General features: G+C 36.4%; 1 protein-coding gene across 2 annotated transcripts; it reads left to right on the top strand.

The window, feature by feature from the left end:
• Nucleotides 1–338: 338 nt before the first annotated feature.
• LOC140807684 (uncharacterized) lies at nucleotides 339–14,315 on the top strand. 2 transcript variants are annotated; one of them, XM_073164639.1, is made up of 22 exons: nucleotides 339–1,468; nucleotides 1,706–1,821; nucleotides 2,353–2,558; nucleotides 3,011–3,130; nucleotides 3,384–3,512; nucleotides 3,604–3,729; nucleotides 4,775–4,830; nucleotides 4,918–5,017; nucleotides 5,152–5,269; nucleotides 5,471–5,665; nucleotides 6,336–6,657; nucleotides 7,688–7,781; nucleotides 8,182–8,290; nucleotides 8,502–8,773; nucleotides 8,913–9,040; nucleotides 9,180–9,414; nucleotides 9,791–9,979; nucleotides 10,105–10,394; nucleotides 11,558–11,732; nucleotides 13,224–13,466; nucleotides 13,770–13,849; nucleotides 13,928–14,315. In XM_073164639.1, the coding sequence occupies exons 1-22, from the start codon at nucleotides 624–626 to the stop codon at nucleotides 14,073–14,075; spliced, it is 4,296 nt and encodes a 1,431-aa protein (XP_073020740.1). In that variant the 5' UTR covers nucleotides 339–623; the 3' UTR covers nucleotides 14,076–14,315. The 2 variants fall into 2 exon arrangements, with proteins under 2 accessions (XP_073020740.1, XP_073020739.1); XM_073164638.1 differs by having other exon boundaries at nucleotides 340–1,468; nucleotides 5,471–5,680.
• Nucleotides 14,316–14,890: the final 575 nt, after the last annotated feature.

Genomic DNA, 14,890 nt, shown 5'->3' with positions numbered 1-14,890 from the left:
TATAAAAGTTTCATATGTTAACTTTATATTAATCGACTTAAATACCTCCTTTTATTAACTCTTCATTTTTCGTTATTTTCTCGAGATATTTGGAAAATAATTTCAGTTAAAATTTATTTATTTTTAAAAACATATCATTTTCAAATGTACATAAAAATATTCAAATATACATAAAAATATTCGATCAAATTTATTTTGTTAGCTCTTACTTTACCGTCCGTATACCCTGCTGTAAAAAAAAAAAAAAAAAAAAAAAAACCGTGGCATTCCATTTCTACCACCTTCTGGCCAAATTAAACAAAAATCCACCACCTAACCCCCCTCACGTTTTCATATTCGGTTGCGTGATCACACACACACACACACTCACTCTATATATAATCTCCTGTCTCCCTTTCTCTCTCAACACATTTCTTTCCCAATTCAACCCAATCCAATTTATGCGTGCACAATAGCCCGCAGATGTACCCAATACGCAGACACGTGTAGTGAGGCTGGAGTTGAGCGCACTCGAGTTTTATCAAGATTTTCGAGGTGGGTTTTTCTAATCCCAAGTGCTTTAGCAGATGCAATCCAGTTGCTGCCGCCTGATGTGATGACTATTCTCAGCTTATTGTTTTCCAATGGCTGTTTCCACTTTTTCTTCTGCAATCTCACATCTTGCAGTATTGGTGTTACTACTGACTGTATTCGCAAACCCTAGTTTGATTTTGGGATCGTCTGCTTATGGTGACTCGGATGTTGACGAGATGGATTCGGATGTGCTGTTGCTTCACCAGGACTATACCCCACCGGCGCCTCCTCCTCCGCCGCCGCATCCTCCGTCGTTGTCATGTGAGTACGATTTGGGTGGGGTTGGTTCTTTGGATACTACCTGCCAGATAGTGTCCTATTTGAATTTGTCGAAGAACGTGTACATAGAAGGGGAGGGTAATTTTGTGATTTTGCCAAATGTTACTCTGAATTGTTCGTCCTCCTCGGGATGCGAGCTTACCATAAACGTCACGGGGAACTTCACGTTAGGCCAAAATTCTTCAATAATCACTGGAACTTTTCAGTTAGTTGCAGGAAATGCAAGTTTCGGTAACGGTTCGGCTGTGAATACCACCGGGTTGGCAGGTTTGCCACCGCCTCAGACTAGTGGGACTCCACAGGGGTTGGATGGAGCGGGAGGGGGGCATGGGGGAAGAGGGGCGGCGTGTTTGAATGATAAGAGGAAGCTTGCGGAAGATGTGTGGGGTGGGGATGCATATTCATGGTCAACCTTGGAGAAGCCGTGGAGTTATGGTAGTAGAGGTGGGACAACCAGCAGGGAGGTTGACTATGGAGGTGGTGGAGGTGGGAGGGTAATGATTGTAACTAAATACCTCGTGGAGGTAAATGGCAGTGTCTTGGCAGATGGAGAAGATGGAGGTAACAAAGGTGGAGGTGGTTCTGGAGGTAGCATCTACATCAAGGCTTATAAGATGTAATTTTTTGTCCAATCTGTTGTTACAGTTTAATGTTATAGTCTAAGTTAAAGAGTTGTGTGATGGCTTTTTTTCCCGTTTGACCCACCATTATTTCAGTTTATTATTCAGCTTATACTGTATTATTGCTCCACCTAGCTGTATTAGATAGAATATGAGATATCTGAAGCCAGCGGAAGGTTGCTGCAGATTAGAGTTTGATTGGATTGTAATAATATTATTCTTTTAAAGTGCAGGATTGGAATTGGTAGAATAAGTGCTTGTGGGGGTAATGGTTTTGCTGGAGGTGGTGGCGGTAGAGTGTCTGTTGATATATTTAGTAGGCATGACGAACCTGTCATATCCATGCATGGTATGATGACCTGTAATATTTTCTCCCTTCAATTATCCTTTTAGTTTTAATTTTTAAATACAATTTCATCAATTTTCCTTGAAATGTTCCATCTTTTGTATTGTATGATGTTCTACTTTCTTCAAAATGATTTGGGTTAGTCAGAAAGGAAAAAAGTTTCCATGTATTTTTTGCCTGTAAAATAGTGGTGTTATTTTCAATATTGGCTTTGTTTTCCTTGGGAGAGGGTGGGGATTAGATAAGGTTGCTTAGAGGAATAGATGACACTGATATTGGAACATTGGTAGTATGGTGACAACTGTTGGTGCTTTTTTGATTTCTGGTTGTTTTGATTAAAATTAATATTTGTGTAATGCAGAGGTAGATAGGACTCAGTTTCTGACAAATTGTGAATCTTGTATAAATCTTACATCTGGTTGGTCTATGGCTGGCTGGTTGTAGCTGCATCTAGCTTGTACAATCTAGTCCTTAGGGCTATAAAGTGCTTTTCTAAGCAACTGACAAACTGAGTTACATGCCTTATCAACGCAGGAGGAAGTAGTCTTGGCTGTCCTGACAATGCTGGTGCTGCGGGTACATTTTATGATACCGTTCCTCGCAGCCTTACTGTCAGCAATCATTACAAATCAACATATACAGACACCCTGCTCATGGATTTTCCTCAACCATTTTTGACCAATGTCTACATCCAGAACCATGCTAAGGCTGCTGTTCCCTTGTTGTGGAGCCGCGTTCAGGTAGGTGAAACTTAGATTCTTGTTATGTCAGATATTAGGTAGTACCTAATCTTACAACACACACATTCGGAACACATGTATTTGTAACTATAAATACATATGAAATGACATCAGTGGGATTTCAATCCTTGGGGTTTATTTGTAATGTTCTATTCCCGGATAGTAAAAGCTTAAAGATCTGTGGCAGTGTCACCTGGTCTATGTGCCAGTTATCTAGCAAAAAGCGACACCGTTCTCTTTCCTGAGCTGGAAAATAAGGCAGTCCAAGACATAAATGATCTGAAGTCACATCAGATCTAATTTCATTTTCTTAATTTATGTTCTGCATCAGTATTATTTTCGGCATGTGGTTTTATTTTCTAAAATATGCTATGAACTTGTTCTTAAAACCTCTGCCTCAGTTATATCTATTGTTATACTTGTCTAAATCAGCATTGTGTATGCATCATAAGGTTCAAGGACAAATCAGCCTCTTGGCTGGAGCAGCATTGAGCTTTGGACTTGCACATTATTCTATGTCGGAGTTTGAACTGTTGGCAGAAGAGCTTTTGATGAGTGATTCTATAGTTAAAGTAAGTGGCAGTTGTCTGATTTATTTAAGTTTGTTGTGTAATTTGCAAAAAGAGCCTTTTTTATTTGCTTTTCCGAGCTAAATTCCATGAATGATTTATGTTATGAATACTAGTATAATTGATTTGTTTTTCTGCTTAGTCTACCATTCTGTTGAGTGATGTTAGGTCTATGCCAGTATTTTTTCCTTTAATGATTCATTTATCAGGCTGGAAGTTTGGAAAACACACTATTTTTCATTTCATATTCATACAGGTTTTCGGTGCCCTTCGCATGTCTGTTAAAATGTTTCTAATGTGGAACTCAAGTTTGCTGATAGATGGGGGTGGGGATGAAAATGTTGAGACCTCTTTACTTGAGGCTAGTAATCTCATTGTTCTCAAGGTGAACTACCAGCTATACGTTACCTTAAAGTTTGAAAATTTCTTGTATATCAGTAATTTACTGGCTAATTGGTTATGTAATGTTTACGCAGGAATCATCCCTCATTCATTCTAATGCTAACTTAGGAGTTCACGGACAAGGTTTACTAAATTTGTCGGGACCAGGAGATTGCATTGAAGCACAAGATCTTGTGTTATCATTGTTTTATAGCGTCAATGTGAGATTATATTTTCTTCACCTTTTGTTTTGATGTTTAAAAAATCGAAGCTTAGATATCTCTCAAAGTAGGCTTTATTCAGAGTTAGGTTTCTATTACCTATACTTTTACTTCTTGTTATTGCAAGGTCAAACCAACTTACCTTTCTTATGATTCTGTTTCTGAACTTGAATGGGACAAGGATATTTCTTATTTTTCATTTGCTTTGTTTCTAAAATTTTCTGTTCAAGATTATTATTTTCGTGGATAAGTCGTTTTATCTTGCCATATTATATTTGGTTACTTTGCAGGTCTCTCAACATAAATTTTACTATTCTCTCGATTTTTTGCAAACAGTGAACTTTTTTCACTCTCATACGTATTGGCCCAATACATCACTATATTGCCATTTTCATTTTTTTTTAAAATTTTCACGTATCTTATCCCCCAGAAAACCATAAGTAGAATGGGACATACATAAATTCTTGTGTTGGCAAATAGTTGGGTTTATTATCATTTATCATAATGTTTGACACGTTGACTTGTTACATCTTTTTCCATGTTTAGTGTATATCCCACATTACCTCTGTGCTGATTGTTCTTTAATGTCCTTGTTATATTTTGTATCTCAAGGCTTCTTTTATGTGCTATGATTTCCTCTATTTCATGTCATATTGGTATGCACCACTGTCTAGATTTTTTCATCTGCCTCTATAATTCAGAATATTCAAAGTACTTAAAAAAAAACTCCTTTACCTATAGAAAAAGTACAAAATAATGTTCAATTAATTTAACAAATCAATTGACAAGTAAATTTTTTCTACAAACATGTAACTGGTAATGTAAGAGCGTGTTAAGTGCATTGTGTAATTAACATCGCAAGAACTTGTTCCTGCAGACATTGTTTCCAATTTGTTTTTTCTGCTGGAAAATTAAGCTTGATTTTGAACGAGTATTCTTGTCTTATTTGATAAATTAATTATAGTTTTAGGTTGTGCATGGCTACACGCAACATATATTTTATTGAATTAATTAGGTTTTGTATTTTCCTCATGTCAAAATGAAGATTGGACCTGGGTCTATTCTCCGTGGTCCTTTGAAAAATGCCTCTAGAGATGCTTTGTAAGTTTTACTTTTAATTCAATTTTAATCAGTTACAGAAATGTGCCAGTCTACCTTGCTCAATTCATTGTTTTGTTGCTTGTTTAGAATGCTCAAACTAGATTGTGTGTCACAAGTTTGTCCCACTGAACTACTTCACCCACCTGAAGATTGTAACGTGAATTCTTCTCTGCCCTTTACCCTACAGGTGCATATTTTTTGTTTGGAAATAGTGAATTTTGTGATTTTCCATTTATGTGTTGTTCAAAACCTATTATCTTTCTTAGGTATTACATAGCTTTTTGTTGGGATAGTTCTTTATAATATCTTAGTTGCATGCAGATTTGTCGTGTGGAGGATATCCTTGTTGAAGGAATTGTTGAAGGTTCTGTTGTTCATTTTCATAGAGCAAGAACCATCAAGGTTCCCTCCTGTGGTATCATTAGTACATCTGGAATGGGTATGATTCTAACTCTTGTACATGCGGCAGCTTTAATACTTTTCTATGTAGACAAGTAATGGACGGCTGGAAATATATTTTTTTGAATTGGAAAAATTTCTGCTTAATGGAACAATCTGTAGTCAATAAAAAACGCTGTATCTCTGTTACAGAATCACATCAACCACAATTTTCATTATTTTGAGTTTGCACTCTGTGTAGGCTGCGTTGGTGGCGTTGGTCAAGGAAACGTATTGAGTACTGGCCTTGGCAGTGGTGGTGGTCATGGTGGTAAAGGTGGAATGGGCTGTTATAAAGATGACTGTATCGAGGGTGGCATATCATATGGAAATGCAAAATTGCCTTGTGAACTGGGTAGTGGAAGCGGAAATGAGAGCTCAGCTGTGTTTACTGCTGGTGGTGGCATTTTGGGTGAAATATCTTTTGATTTTTTTTCTTATTTCAGTGATGTAGCTCTTTGTTTTTTGGAAATGTCTCTATTTTTTGTGCTGATTGAGTGTAGATTTTTTGATCAATTTGGTATGCAGGTTTGTTGATTTATGATTGTTATCGTTGGTAGTTTTTTATGAAATTATTAAGTTGAATAAAGAAATTGAAATATCTGCTTTCCCATTATCTAAACCATAAACAGAAGAATTCTCGATCTTGATAGGTTCAAAAGTGATATCAGGATCATATTTAGGTTGACGTTCTTAGTATATCATATGCGTTATTTTATGCTTCTCCTTGCATTCCTTTGGTGTATTTCTGTGCGGCACTTGGACGCTTACCAATCTGGGCTAGTGGAAGCAGGAAATGGATCTTTTATTTTGATATCAACAGGCCTTGCTTTTTTCAGTGTTGACATTCCATGTTATCCCCAAAGAAATCTTCAAAGCTAAAGATAGGTGGTTTGCAATGGTTATCTATTGCAGAACTTTACTCCCATCTTAGTTATCAGATGTTTTATGAATTTGGTCACATTTATGATTTAACTTTTAAGTGCATGCCTTTGTGCTCTGAAATTTCCTATTGGCTCCTGAACTTGTTTCTTCTCTTATTCTTATTCATTTGCCCTTCTTCGCAGTGATGGGTTCATTGGAGCATCCCTTGATGAATTTAAATGTTGAAGGTTCCATTAAAGCTGATGGGGAGAGCTTCCAAGTGAAGAATGGCTATATTGATAATGTAAATGTGGGACCTGGGGGTGGATCTGGGGGAACTATATTGGTGTTTTTGCACTTTTTGGCTCTTGGTAAATCTGGCACTTTATCAAGTGTTGGAGGTCATGGTAGCCTTGGTGGTGGTGGAGGTGGAGGTGGTGGCAGGATTCATTTGCACTGGTCGGACATTGCCACTGGAGGTGAATTTTGGCCATTAGCTGTAGTTAATGGCAGCATTAATTTGAGGTTAGTGAAAATACTTAACCTGCATGTGATCATCTATACTAAGTTTTTTTTTTTTTTGCTTCGTCACATAGTTGTGCTTGATTTTAACCTCTAACTGCATTTGTGTTATTTTATTTAATTCTACTGGTTTTGATCTTTAGTTCATTCTTTGAACCTTTGCACATTTTATCTGAATGTGCAGTTCTTCAGCTTAACAATCATTTTATCTTTCCTTTTATATTGTTCTTCATTTTTCTCTTGCTGACTTTCTTCAATTTTTCTGTATGCATCCACATTTTTTATCTTTTTCTTCATAGAGCCTTCTTTTGGTCTATTACACCTGTCCAGGGTCTGATCAATTTTAATATCACGCTTTTTGATAATGATTGACAGGTATTAATCAACAATGTTTTTCCAGTTTGTTTCTAAAATTGAGCGTACGGAAAGGGTGTTAGGTATGTGATTGAAGCTATGTCTGGCAACAATTCCTGTTTTACATACTGAGTTGTGATCAGGTTGCAAAATCAATAATTTAAGACTAACATAAGTGATAACATCACGATAATGATTTACAACTGAAAAATTAAGGCTTGGGAGGCATCTTATAGCCTTAATGTTTGAGTGTTGGCAGTACCACTTTACTGAATTATCAAAGCTGAAGCTGTAGTGCTTATCTCATCCACTGTAGTGTAGGGTGTGTGCAATTTTGACTTTTGAAAGAAGCTGTGCATACAGTATCCTTTTCCTGTGTCAGTAGCTTGTTATTTACTTTAATGTGTACTAATTTACAAGCAGGGCCTCGTCAGTAAAGGCAAACAAATGTCAAGTACTAAAATTGAAAGTGTTATAGTTGCCTTTTGAAAGTGCAACATCTCATGTATTTATCAATAATCAGTTGAATCACGATGTGGTATGGATGTTTAAGATGAATGTACTTATCAACACGAATGGATACTCAAAACCTTTTGAATAGCTGCTTTTTAATCTGTCTACACTTTTGTTATTTGGATTGCATTTTTTCAGTAATTCTAGGTTGTCTGCTTTACCATAGGGGTGGATTAGGTGGCAACCAAGGTAATACTGGTGAAAATGGAACTGTTAGTGGAAAAGCTTGCCCCAAAGGACTTTATGGAATATTCTGTGAGGTAGTTTATTTTTCATCAATTGGTAGTAGATTTTATAGATTTGTCTCATCTTCTTCTACATTGTTCATTAGAAGCTTTATTATTTTTGTGGTGTTAAAAATAACTTTAAAAGTTGGGACAGGAAGAATGCGATATACTGTGGTGATTGTTGAATATTTAATTTAATATGAAAAATGCTTGTTAGATGAACTCACTCGCCACATCGTTATTATGGCTTCTTTTGCAAGATTTTGAGCTGGTGAAACCTGCCAACTTTCTTCGTCAAGATGTCATCTAATGATTTTTTTGGCCTTTTTTGTTATCAGATAAAAAGTAAACCTTGCTTTGAGAAGCTACAAGTTAGTAGGTGATAGAACCATCTGCTGTTGGATGTTGATGTTTTTCTTTCAAATTTCTGCAGGAATGTCCTGTTGGCACATATAAAAATTCTACTGGATCTGATAGATCCCTCTGTTTTTCATGCCCAAGTAATCAACTTCCCAATCGTGGCGGTTATGTTCATGTCCGAGGTATTCATTGTGGGAATTTGTCCCTTTATGGAGGCTTTTTATTATTAGGAGATGTTGATGTCATTATCATTCTCTGTTAGTCCAATGTGTTTTGGGCGAATCTGTACTGGATTCTTATTATGATAGAAATAAACAGTAGCATTGGATTGTTTTGTCATATATGTTTTAGGTGGGCTAGATTTAATTTGAGATTATTGTTTGCTCCATGTAGGTGGTGTTACAGAAACACCTTGCCCTTATACATGCATTTCCGAGAGATATCACTTGCCACACTGCTATACAGCTCTTGAAGATTTGATATATACTTTTGGTGGACCCTGGCTTTTTTGTCTGCTTCTTTTGGGCCTACTAATTTTGCTTGCTTTGGTGCTGAGTGTTGCACGGATGAAGTTCATTGGCGTTGAGGAGTTATCAGGCCCAACACCTATGCAGCAGGGTTCTCAAATAGATCACTCATTCCCTTTTCTGGAGTCCCTTAATGAAGTATCGTCTGATTAACCTTGCATGTCTAATTTTATAATAATAGTTTTTATATGTATGTGGTGCAATATACTATTGTTATTAAAATTTCAAAATCCAGCAACTAGTGGTAATTAGGAAAGAAAATTTAATTCTCAATCAGGTTTTGGAAACTAACAGAGTTGAGGAGTCACAGAGCCATGTGCATAGAATGTATTTTATGGGTCCTAATACATTCAGTGAACCTTGGCATCTTCCTCATACACCTCCTGAGCAAGTTAAGGAGATAGTGTAAGTTCTTTCTTTATTTGCCCCTGGCTGATTTCTTCTTTTGTTTCTTATCTGAATATTGTGTGTAATCTAGAAAAGATTATGCCTCGTCTGCCATATGACTTGATGGATGTACTTTTTAAAATCATTGAATGGGCAGGTATGAGGGTGCGTTTAATACCTTTGTGGATGAGATGAATTCTCTCGCTGCATACCAATGGTGGGAAGGATCACTACATAGTATTCTTTGTTTTCTCGCGTATCCCCTTGCATGGTCTTGGCAACAATGGAGGCGAAGAATCAAGTTACAAAGAATACGAGAATTTGTGCGGTCTGAATATGACCATGCTTGCTTACGTTCTTGCCGTTCACGTGCTCTATATGAGGGTCTGAAGGTTGGTTTTGAAAGGATCTGTATGTTGCGAATAATCTTTCAAGGTTGAATTAATATTGTGTTCTTCATGGGCTAGATGTTATACTCTTGGAATTTTGTATATTCTCAAGCTGCTGAATGAGAAAGACCTGTCTATTTACCATGTTAACAATTCCTTTAATGATTCAAGGTTTTCCCCCCCAACGAAGCATTTAAAGAATGGCCAGTTCATATTAGGGGTGTAATCGGATCAAATCGAGTAGAGATTTTTTCATGTTAGCTTATGTTTTTCTTGTACCAACTGATCTCCATTTCCCATCTCACTGAAAGCCATTTGTTTGAAGCAGTACTTTGTTTGAAAGATTCAAACTAATCCTTGTTTATTATGTCTGTGGTAGGTGGCTGCCACTCCAGATTTAATGCTAGCTTATGTTGACTTTTTCCTCGGAGGAGATGAAAAGAGAAGTGATCTTCCTCCTACTCTTCGCCAAAGATTACCAATGTCTCTATTATTTGGAGGAAATGGAAGCTATATGACTCCTTTCTCACTTCATAATGACGGTATAATTACCAGTCTCATGAGTCAGGTATGTTGTTACTGCCAGGGCTTTGAATTTCATGTGTGGACGAACATGAATTTCTTGGAAAAGCCATTCTTCTCTCTTCTTGTTATTAAGTAGAGAATTGTACTTACCATCTCTTTTTCCGCCAGTCTGTGCCACCGACCACGTGGTATCGCTTCGTGGCAGGTCTAAATGCACAGTTGCGCTTGGTAAGTCGGGGTTGCCTTCGATCAAAATTTCGTCCTGTCATCCGCTGGCTTGAAGTTTATGCAAATCCCACATTAAGGACCTATGGGGTGTGTGTGGATCTTGCTTGGTTTGGGGCAACCGCTGGGAGCTTTTGTCATTATGGACTCTTGATTTATGCTGTTGAAGAAGAAACGAACCTTGTATCATTAAGATCGCCTGATGGATCACGTGGAGACCAAGAACATTCACGGTATGAATTATGATTGCACATGCATCTGTTACTATGAATTTCCTAAATAAAAAAATAAGGGATGCGCCTTATTTTGAGTTCATGAATACTTGTGATGTTCCAACACTTGAAAAAATAATAGTTTTGGCTACAGGTTAACCTGTGTGAGTTCCATTCCCATGATGTCTTTTTTTTATTGTTTTTTTAATTATTAATGTGTTGCATATATTATACAGCTAATCATATGAAGTGCCCGTTTTTTTTTTTTAATTTACTTGATTAAATGGGGAAGAAGACTGATTCCCCAGTTTGCCTACAAAGTGAGGCAAACTGTTGATGAATAACTGTATGAGTTACGGAATTGTTACCACAATAACTCAATGCTCTATTTGTTTGTTCCTTTCACTGTGTGGATATGGTGTTTCTTTGAGGCCGGAAAATAATTTTTTGGCAAATTGAGTTACGGCATTCGTGTTACCCGTTTGTTGTAGCATGTGTTAAGAGTTTTATATTACAGTCGTCTACTTGAATGTCTGCTTACGCCCACTGTTGAAATTGTTGAAAATTCTTCTAAATTCAAGTTCCTGTTTTTCCAAGATTTTTGCTTCAACTCTAGGCTTTCTATAAACTTGTTCTTTCCTACATTGTGGTTGCAATGGTGGTACAACTTTTATCTCTGAACCTTGGCCCTTGAAGCTTGCAAACAGCGACTTTACTGATATTATTTAGATCCTAAATTTAACAAGTCCTTGCTTGCCCTTTTCCTTATAATGAAGTGTTTACGACTCTGGCGTTAATCTTCTGTTGAATTACATATTATGTTGCACCACAGTGCTGTAAAATATTTTCTTTTAAGTTTTACATTTGTTGATGCAGTAATTGAGTTTTTGGGTGACTAGTGTGGATTTTTCTCGCTACTTGTGAGTAATTCCTGTTCCTTGTCATCTCCATGAGTTGCTATCAACAATCATTGTTGTGATAAAATTGAAGTTGGTCGAATCAGATTTACTGTTTTTCTTGAATACCGACATATTAATTGTTAAATACGATTGAAATAGCACATGATTTTAGTTGGTTGGCTTTCTCTAGTAGAATATGTTATTTGTAGGAATAGATATTGGAGAGAATCATATCTTCTTCCCTGTTTATTTGATCTCATTTTCCTGGTTGCTTTTGTGATGCAGAGCCATTAATGTCTATTTAAAAGATGGAACTCCTGGGACCACTGAAGGTAATCCAAGGTCGAATATTAATGGCGGGATTTTGGATATTAGCAACTTAAAGGTGCTTGATGAGAAAAGAAAGAGATTTTTTGCACTTTCTTTTCTAATTTACAATACCAAACCGGTTGGTCATCAGGTATGTTTCTTACCACCCCGTTGCACCTATGTTCAAATTCATCTTTAGAGGTGGATACCCGAAAATTGAATGCTATAGGTAGGTTAGGTGTTACTTTAAGTTTGGGATTTACCCAGCCCAATCAGCTTTAGGTAGACTGTTGGGTGATTGGAGTGTTGGTTAGTTTCTGGTTGCTGAATAAATCTACCAACAATAGGCTCTGTTTTGAGTATGCCTGATCACTTGCTGCATTCCGCCTGTATCTGTGTCTCTCATCAAACATCTCACATTCAGGGTTAGTGTGGATACACAAGCAGTTTGGTTAAAATTCACTTTTTAAACGAGACTCAAGTGTTTTTCCTTTCTTGGAAAGAAAGCCTACAAATAATTGTATGTTCACCTATCATAGATGAAACACATTTTCTCTAGTTCTAAAAAAGAAGCCCCAAGGCCACATTTCTTGTTTCTAGATTCTGGCTTTTTATATCACTTCGTAATTTTAAAGTTGCCGGTATGTTTTTTATTTGATTTGAGGAGAGAATTTGAAGTTTGGATTTTAATTGGATTTCAAACGATACCTATATGAGGTGCAACTGAAATTCAATGCCATTGTTAATACAAATATAGATTTGATTGAGAGGGGATGGATTTGAAGTCAGCCAGGATGATATATATCTAAACAACAAAGATGTTTTAAATATTAGATTTGAAATGCTTGATTTGAAACAACTCGATCCAAACATTCTCTGAAAGTCCAACCAAGCATCAACTATTTGAAGTTACAAATTTTTTTTTATTAACAATACTTCTCCATTCAATGCTTTCTCAGACAGGACTGACGTTGGTGGTCTGTGTTGAGTCTGATCTATTTTATGGTTCGTAAATACAAAACAAGATATTAGTTCCAAACATTGATGTACGATATTAGAAAACTCTCTTCCACACTTGTGTTTTTTCCCTTTGATTTAAGGGGGTCGTGTCATACCTCAGATTTGGAATTCTTGAAGGCATTGCGTATGAAAAACAAAATAAAAACAACACTCGTACAATGACATATTGAAAGCAACACACTGAGAATTTCTACAAAATCTCAGTTACCAGATAACGTCCCATGTTTTAACATCTCAGTCACCTGATAATGTCCCCATCTTTTAACATATTTCCATTTTTGCTGCTCCTTTTCTTTTGTGTATGAATGTGAATTCCTGGTGTATGATTGTTTGAATTCATGAGTTCTGTTATCACATTCTGGAGTAAAGCATCCTTACAATGAATTGCCAGTCCTCAATGTGGGACAAAACAGTCTTACGAAAAAAAATTGAGCAGCAATCTGACCTTAACTACCCTCCATACCTGATACTTGCTGTGTCTGTTAATATAGTTTATGCACTACCTGTAGCTTGTGTACCCAGTTTGGACCCTCCCGAAAAAACCAACTTATCCACTCTACTTTTCTGAACGTTTGTCTTGTGTTGTCATTTTCCTGAAAAAAGCTTGTATCTTGTGCTGCAGGACCTCGTCGGTTTGGTAATCTCTATCCTGCTTCTAGGAGATTTTAGTCTGGTGTTGCTCACGTTGCTTCAGTTGTACTCATTTTCTTTAGCAGATGTGTTTTTTGTCTTGCTTATTTTACCCCTGGGGATTTTACTTCCATTCCCTGCCGGTATCAATGCTTTATTCAGTCACGGACCACGTCGATCAGCAGGACTTGCACGTGTATATGCTTTGTGGAACATTTTATCCTTGATAAATGTTGTAAGCTTCTCGATCCATTCTTGATTTACTTTAAATATCTCTCGGACACTGATCAATCAAATTAAGTTATGCTGGCACCACCATGTGCGTAAATAGAGTAGGCTATGTAAGGAACAGATATGCTGGTGTGCCTAACCTTTTGAATGAAGATTCAAATATCAATGTGTTATTCTTTGTAAACATTATGTCATGTGAAGCTTCGAAACGCATTGTGGAAAGATATCTGTACACTATTGAATTTTAGGCTTCAGTTCTGTTTTCGCTTTCTATCACACATGATTTCCTATCGGTTTACCCTTGCAGGGCGTTGCGTTCATTTGTGGCTTTCTTCACCATTCTACTCAATCGAGTAAGAGATTTCCATATTTTCAGTCATGGAACAAGTAAGCCAAAACTACAACTTTTTATGCTTGCCATTACATCATAGCTTTACTGTCACTTATGAATTGTATGTACAACAGGGACGAAAATGAATGGTGGATTTTTCCATTTGCACTTGTCGTGTGTAAATGCATCCAATCACAGCTCGTTAATTGGCATATTGCAAATCTGGAAATTCAAGACCGATCGTTGTATAGTAACGACTTCGACTTGTTCTGGCAGTCTTGATATTTACTCCGAACAAAATATTTTCCATCTAATTCCCATCAATTTTTTTAATGGGTTTGGTTTAATATGGAATATTCGTGGTAGTCCTTTGACACAGGAGTAGAAAAGTTGTATTGGAAAAGAAAGGGAAATGGGATGTTTTAGATAGGTGAGAGTCTTTAATTTTGTAGTCGTTTTGTGCAGATACAATCCTCTCAATGTATATTATATCAATCAACAAATAAGATATTCCCATTATCACTAGAAGGTATCTATTTGATAATTTATCTATCTTATTTTATGTTTATTGTCATATTATTTATCCATCTGTTAATTATTTATCTTATATCAATCAAATTTTTAAATTTAAATTACAATACTTTTAATAAATAGTATTATTAATCTCCTCCTGATTCTCTTTATCCTTTTGAGTTTCAGGTTTTAACATATTTTTGGAGTGAATTTTCTCGATTTCTTGAGTCCATGAATGTTATGTATTTGTGAATTTTTCTAGGCAAAAAACTATTAAATTTTATAGTGAATAGAAAATATCTCAAATTTAATTTTAGTTATTGATGTGGTTGATGGCATGCTAACTTCTGTTGGTATCACTTACTTTTGGGAGACTTTGTATTTAGGGAGAAATTTATCTTTCTTCCAACTCCCTCTTTCCCCAAAATACCCTTCATTCTTCTTTTTAAATAATTGATTTTTCTTTTAAATTATGGTCCATCATGCTTCCGTAAAATAAATTAAATTTTATACCTTTTTGATCGGAGTACCGTCGGGTTATATCCACCGTATTTTACGAACTGCTCCTCACAGTCCAACTACAC

Source organism: Primulina eburnea, chromosome 12 (genome assembly GCF_022965805.1).
Source record: "Primulina eburnea isolate SZY01 chromosome 12, ASM2296580v1, whole genome shotgun sequence".
In the NCBI taxonomy this organism is placed as follows: Eukaryota; Viridiplantae; Streptophyta; class Magnoliopsida; order Lamiales; family Gesneriaceae; genus Primulina; species Primulina eburnea.
Note: the sequence above shows the minus strand (reverse complement) of the source record. Positions and strands in the feature narration are given on the sequence as shown.

What these genes read in the sequence shown, in the direction of transcription:
- LOC140807684 (XM_073164638.1), top strand. Translation starts at nt 624, where the DNA reads ATGGCTGTTTCCACTTTTTCTTCTGCAATCTCACATCTTGCAGTATTG. An exon ending in TTCTGGAGTCCCTTAATGAA is followed by an intron (nt 8,774 to 8,912) that starts GTATCGTCTGAT and finishes ATTCTCAATCAG; the next exon opens with GTTTTGGAAACTAACAGAGT. An exon ending in CCAAACCGGTTGGTCATCAG is followed by an intron (nt 11,733 to 13,223) that starts GTATGTTTCTTA and finishes CTTGTGCTGCAG; the next exon opens with GACCTCGTCGGTTTGGTAAT.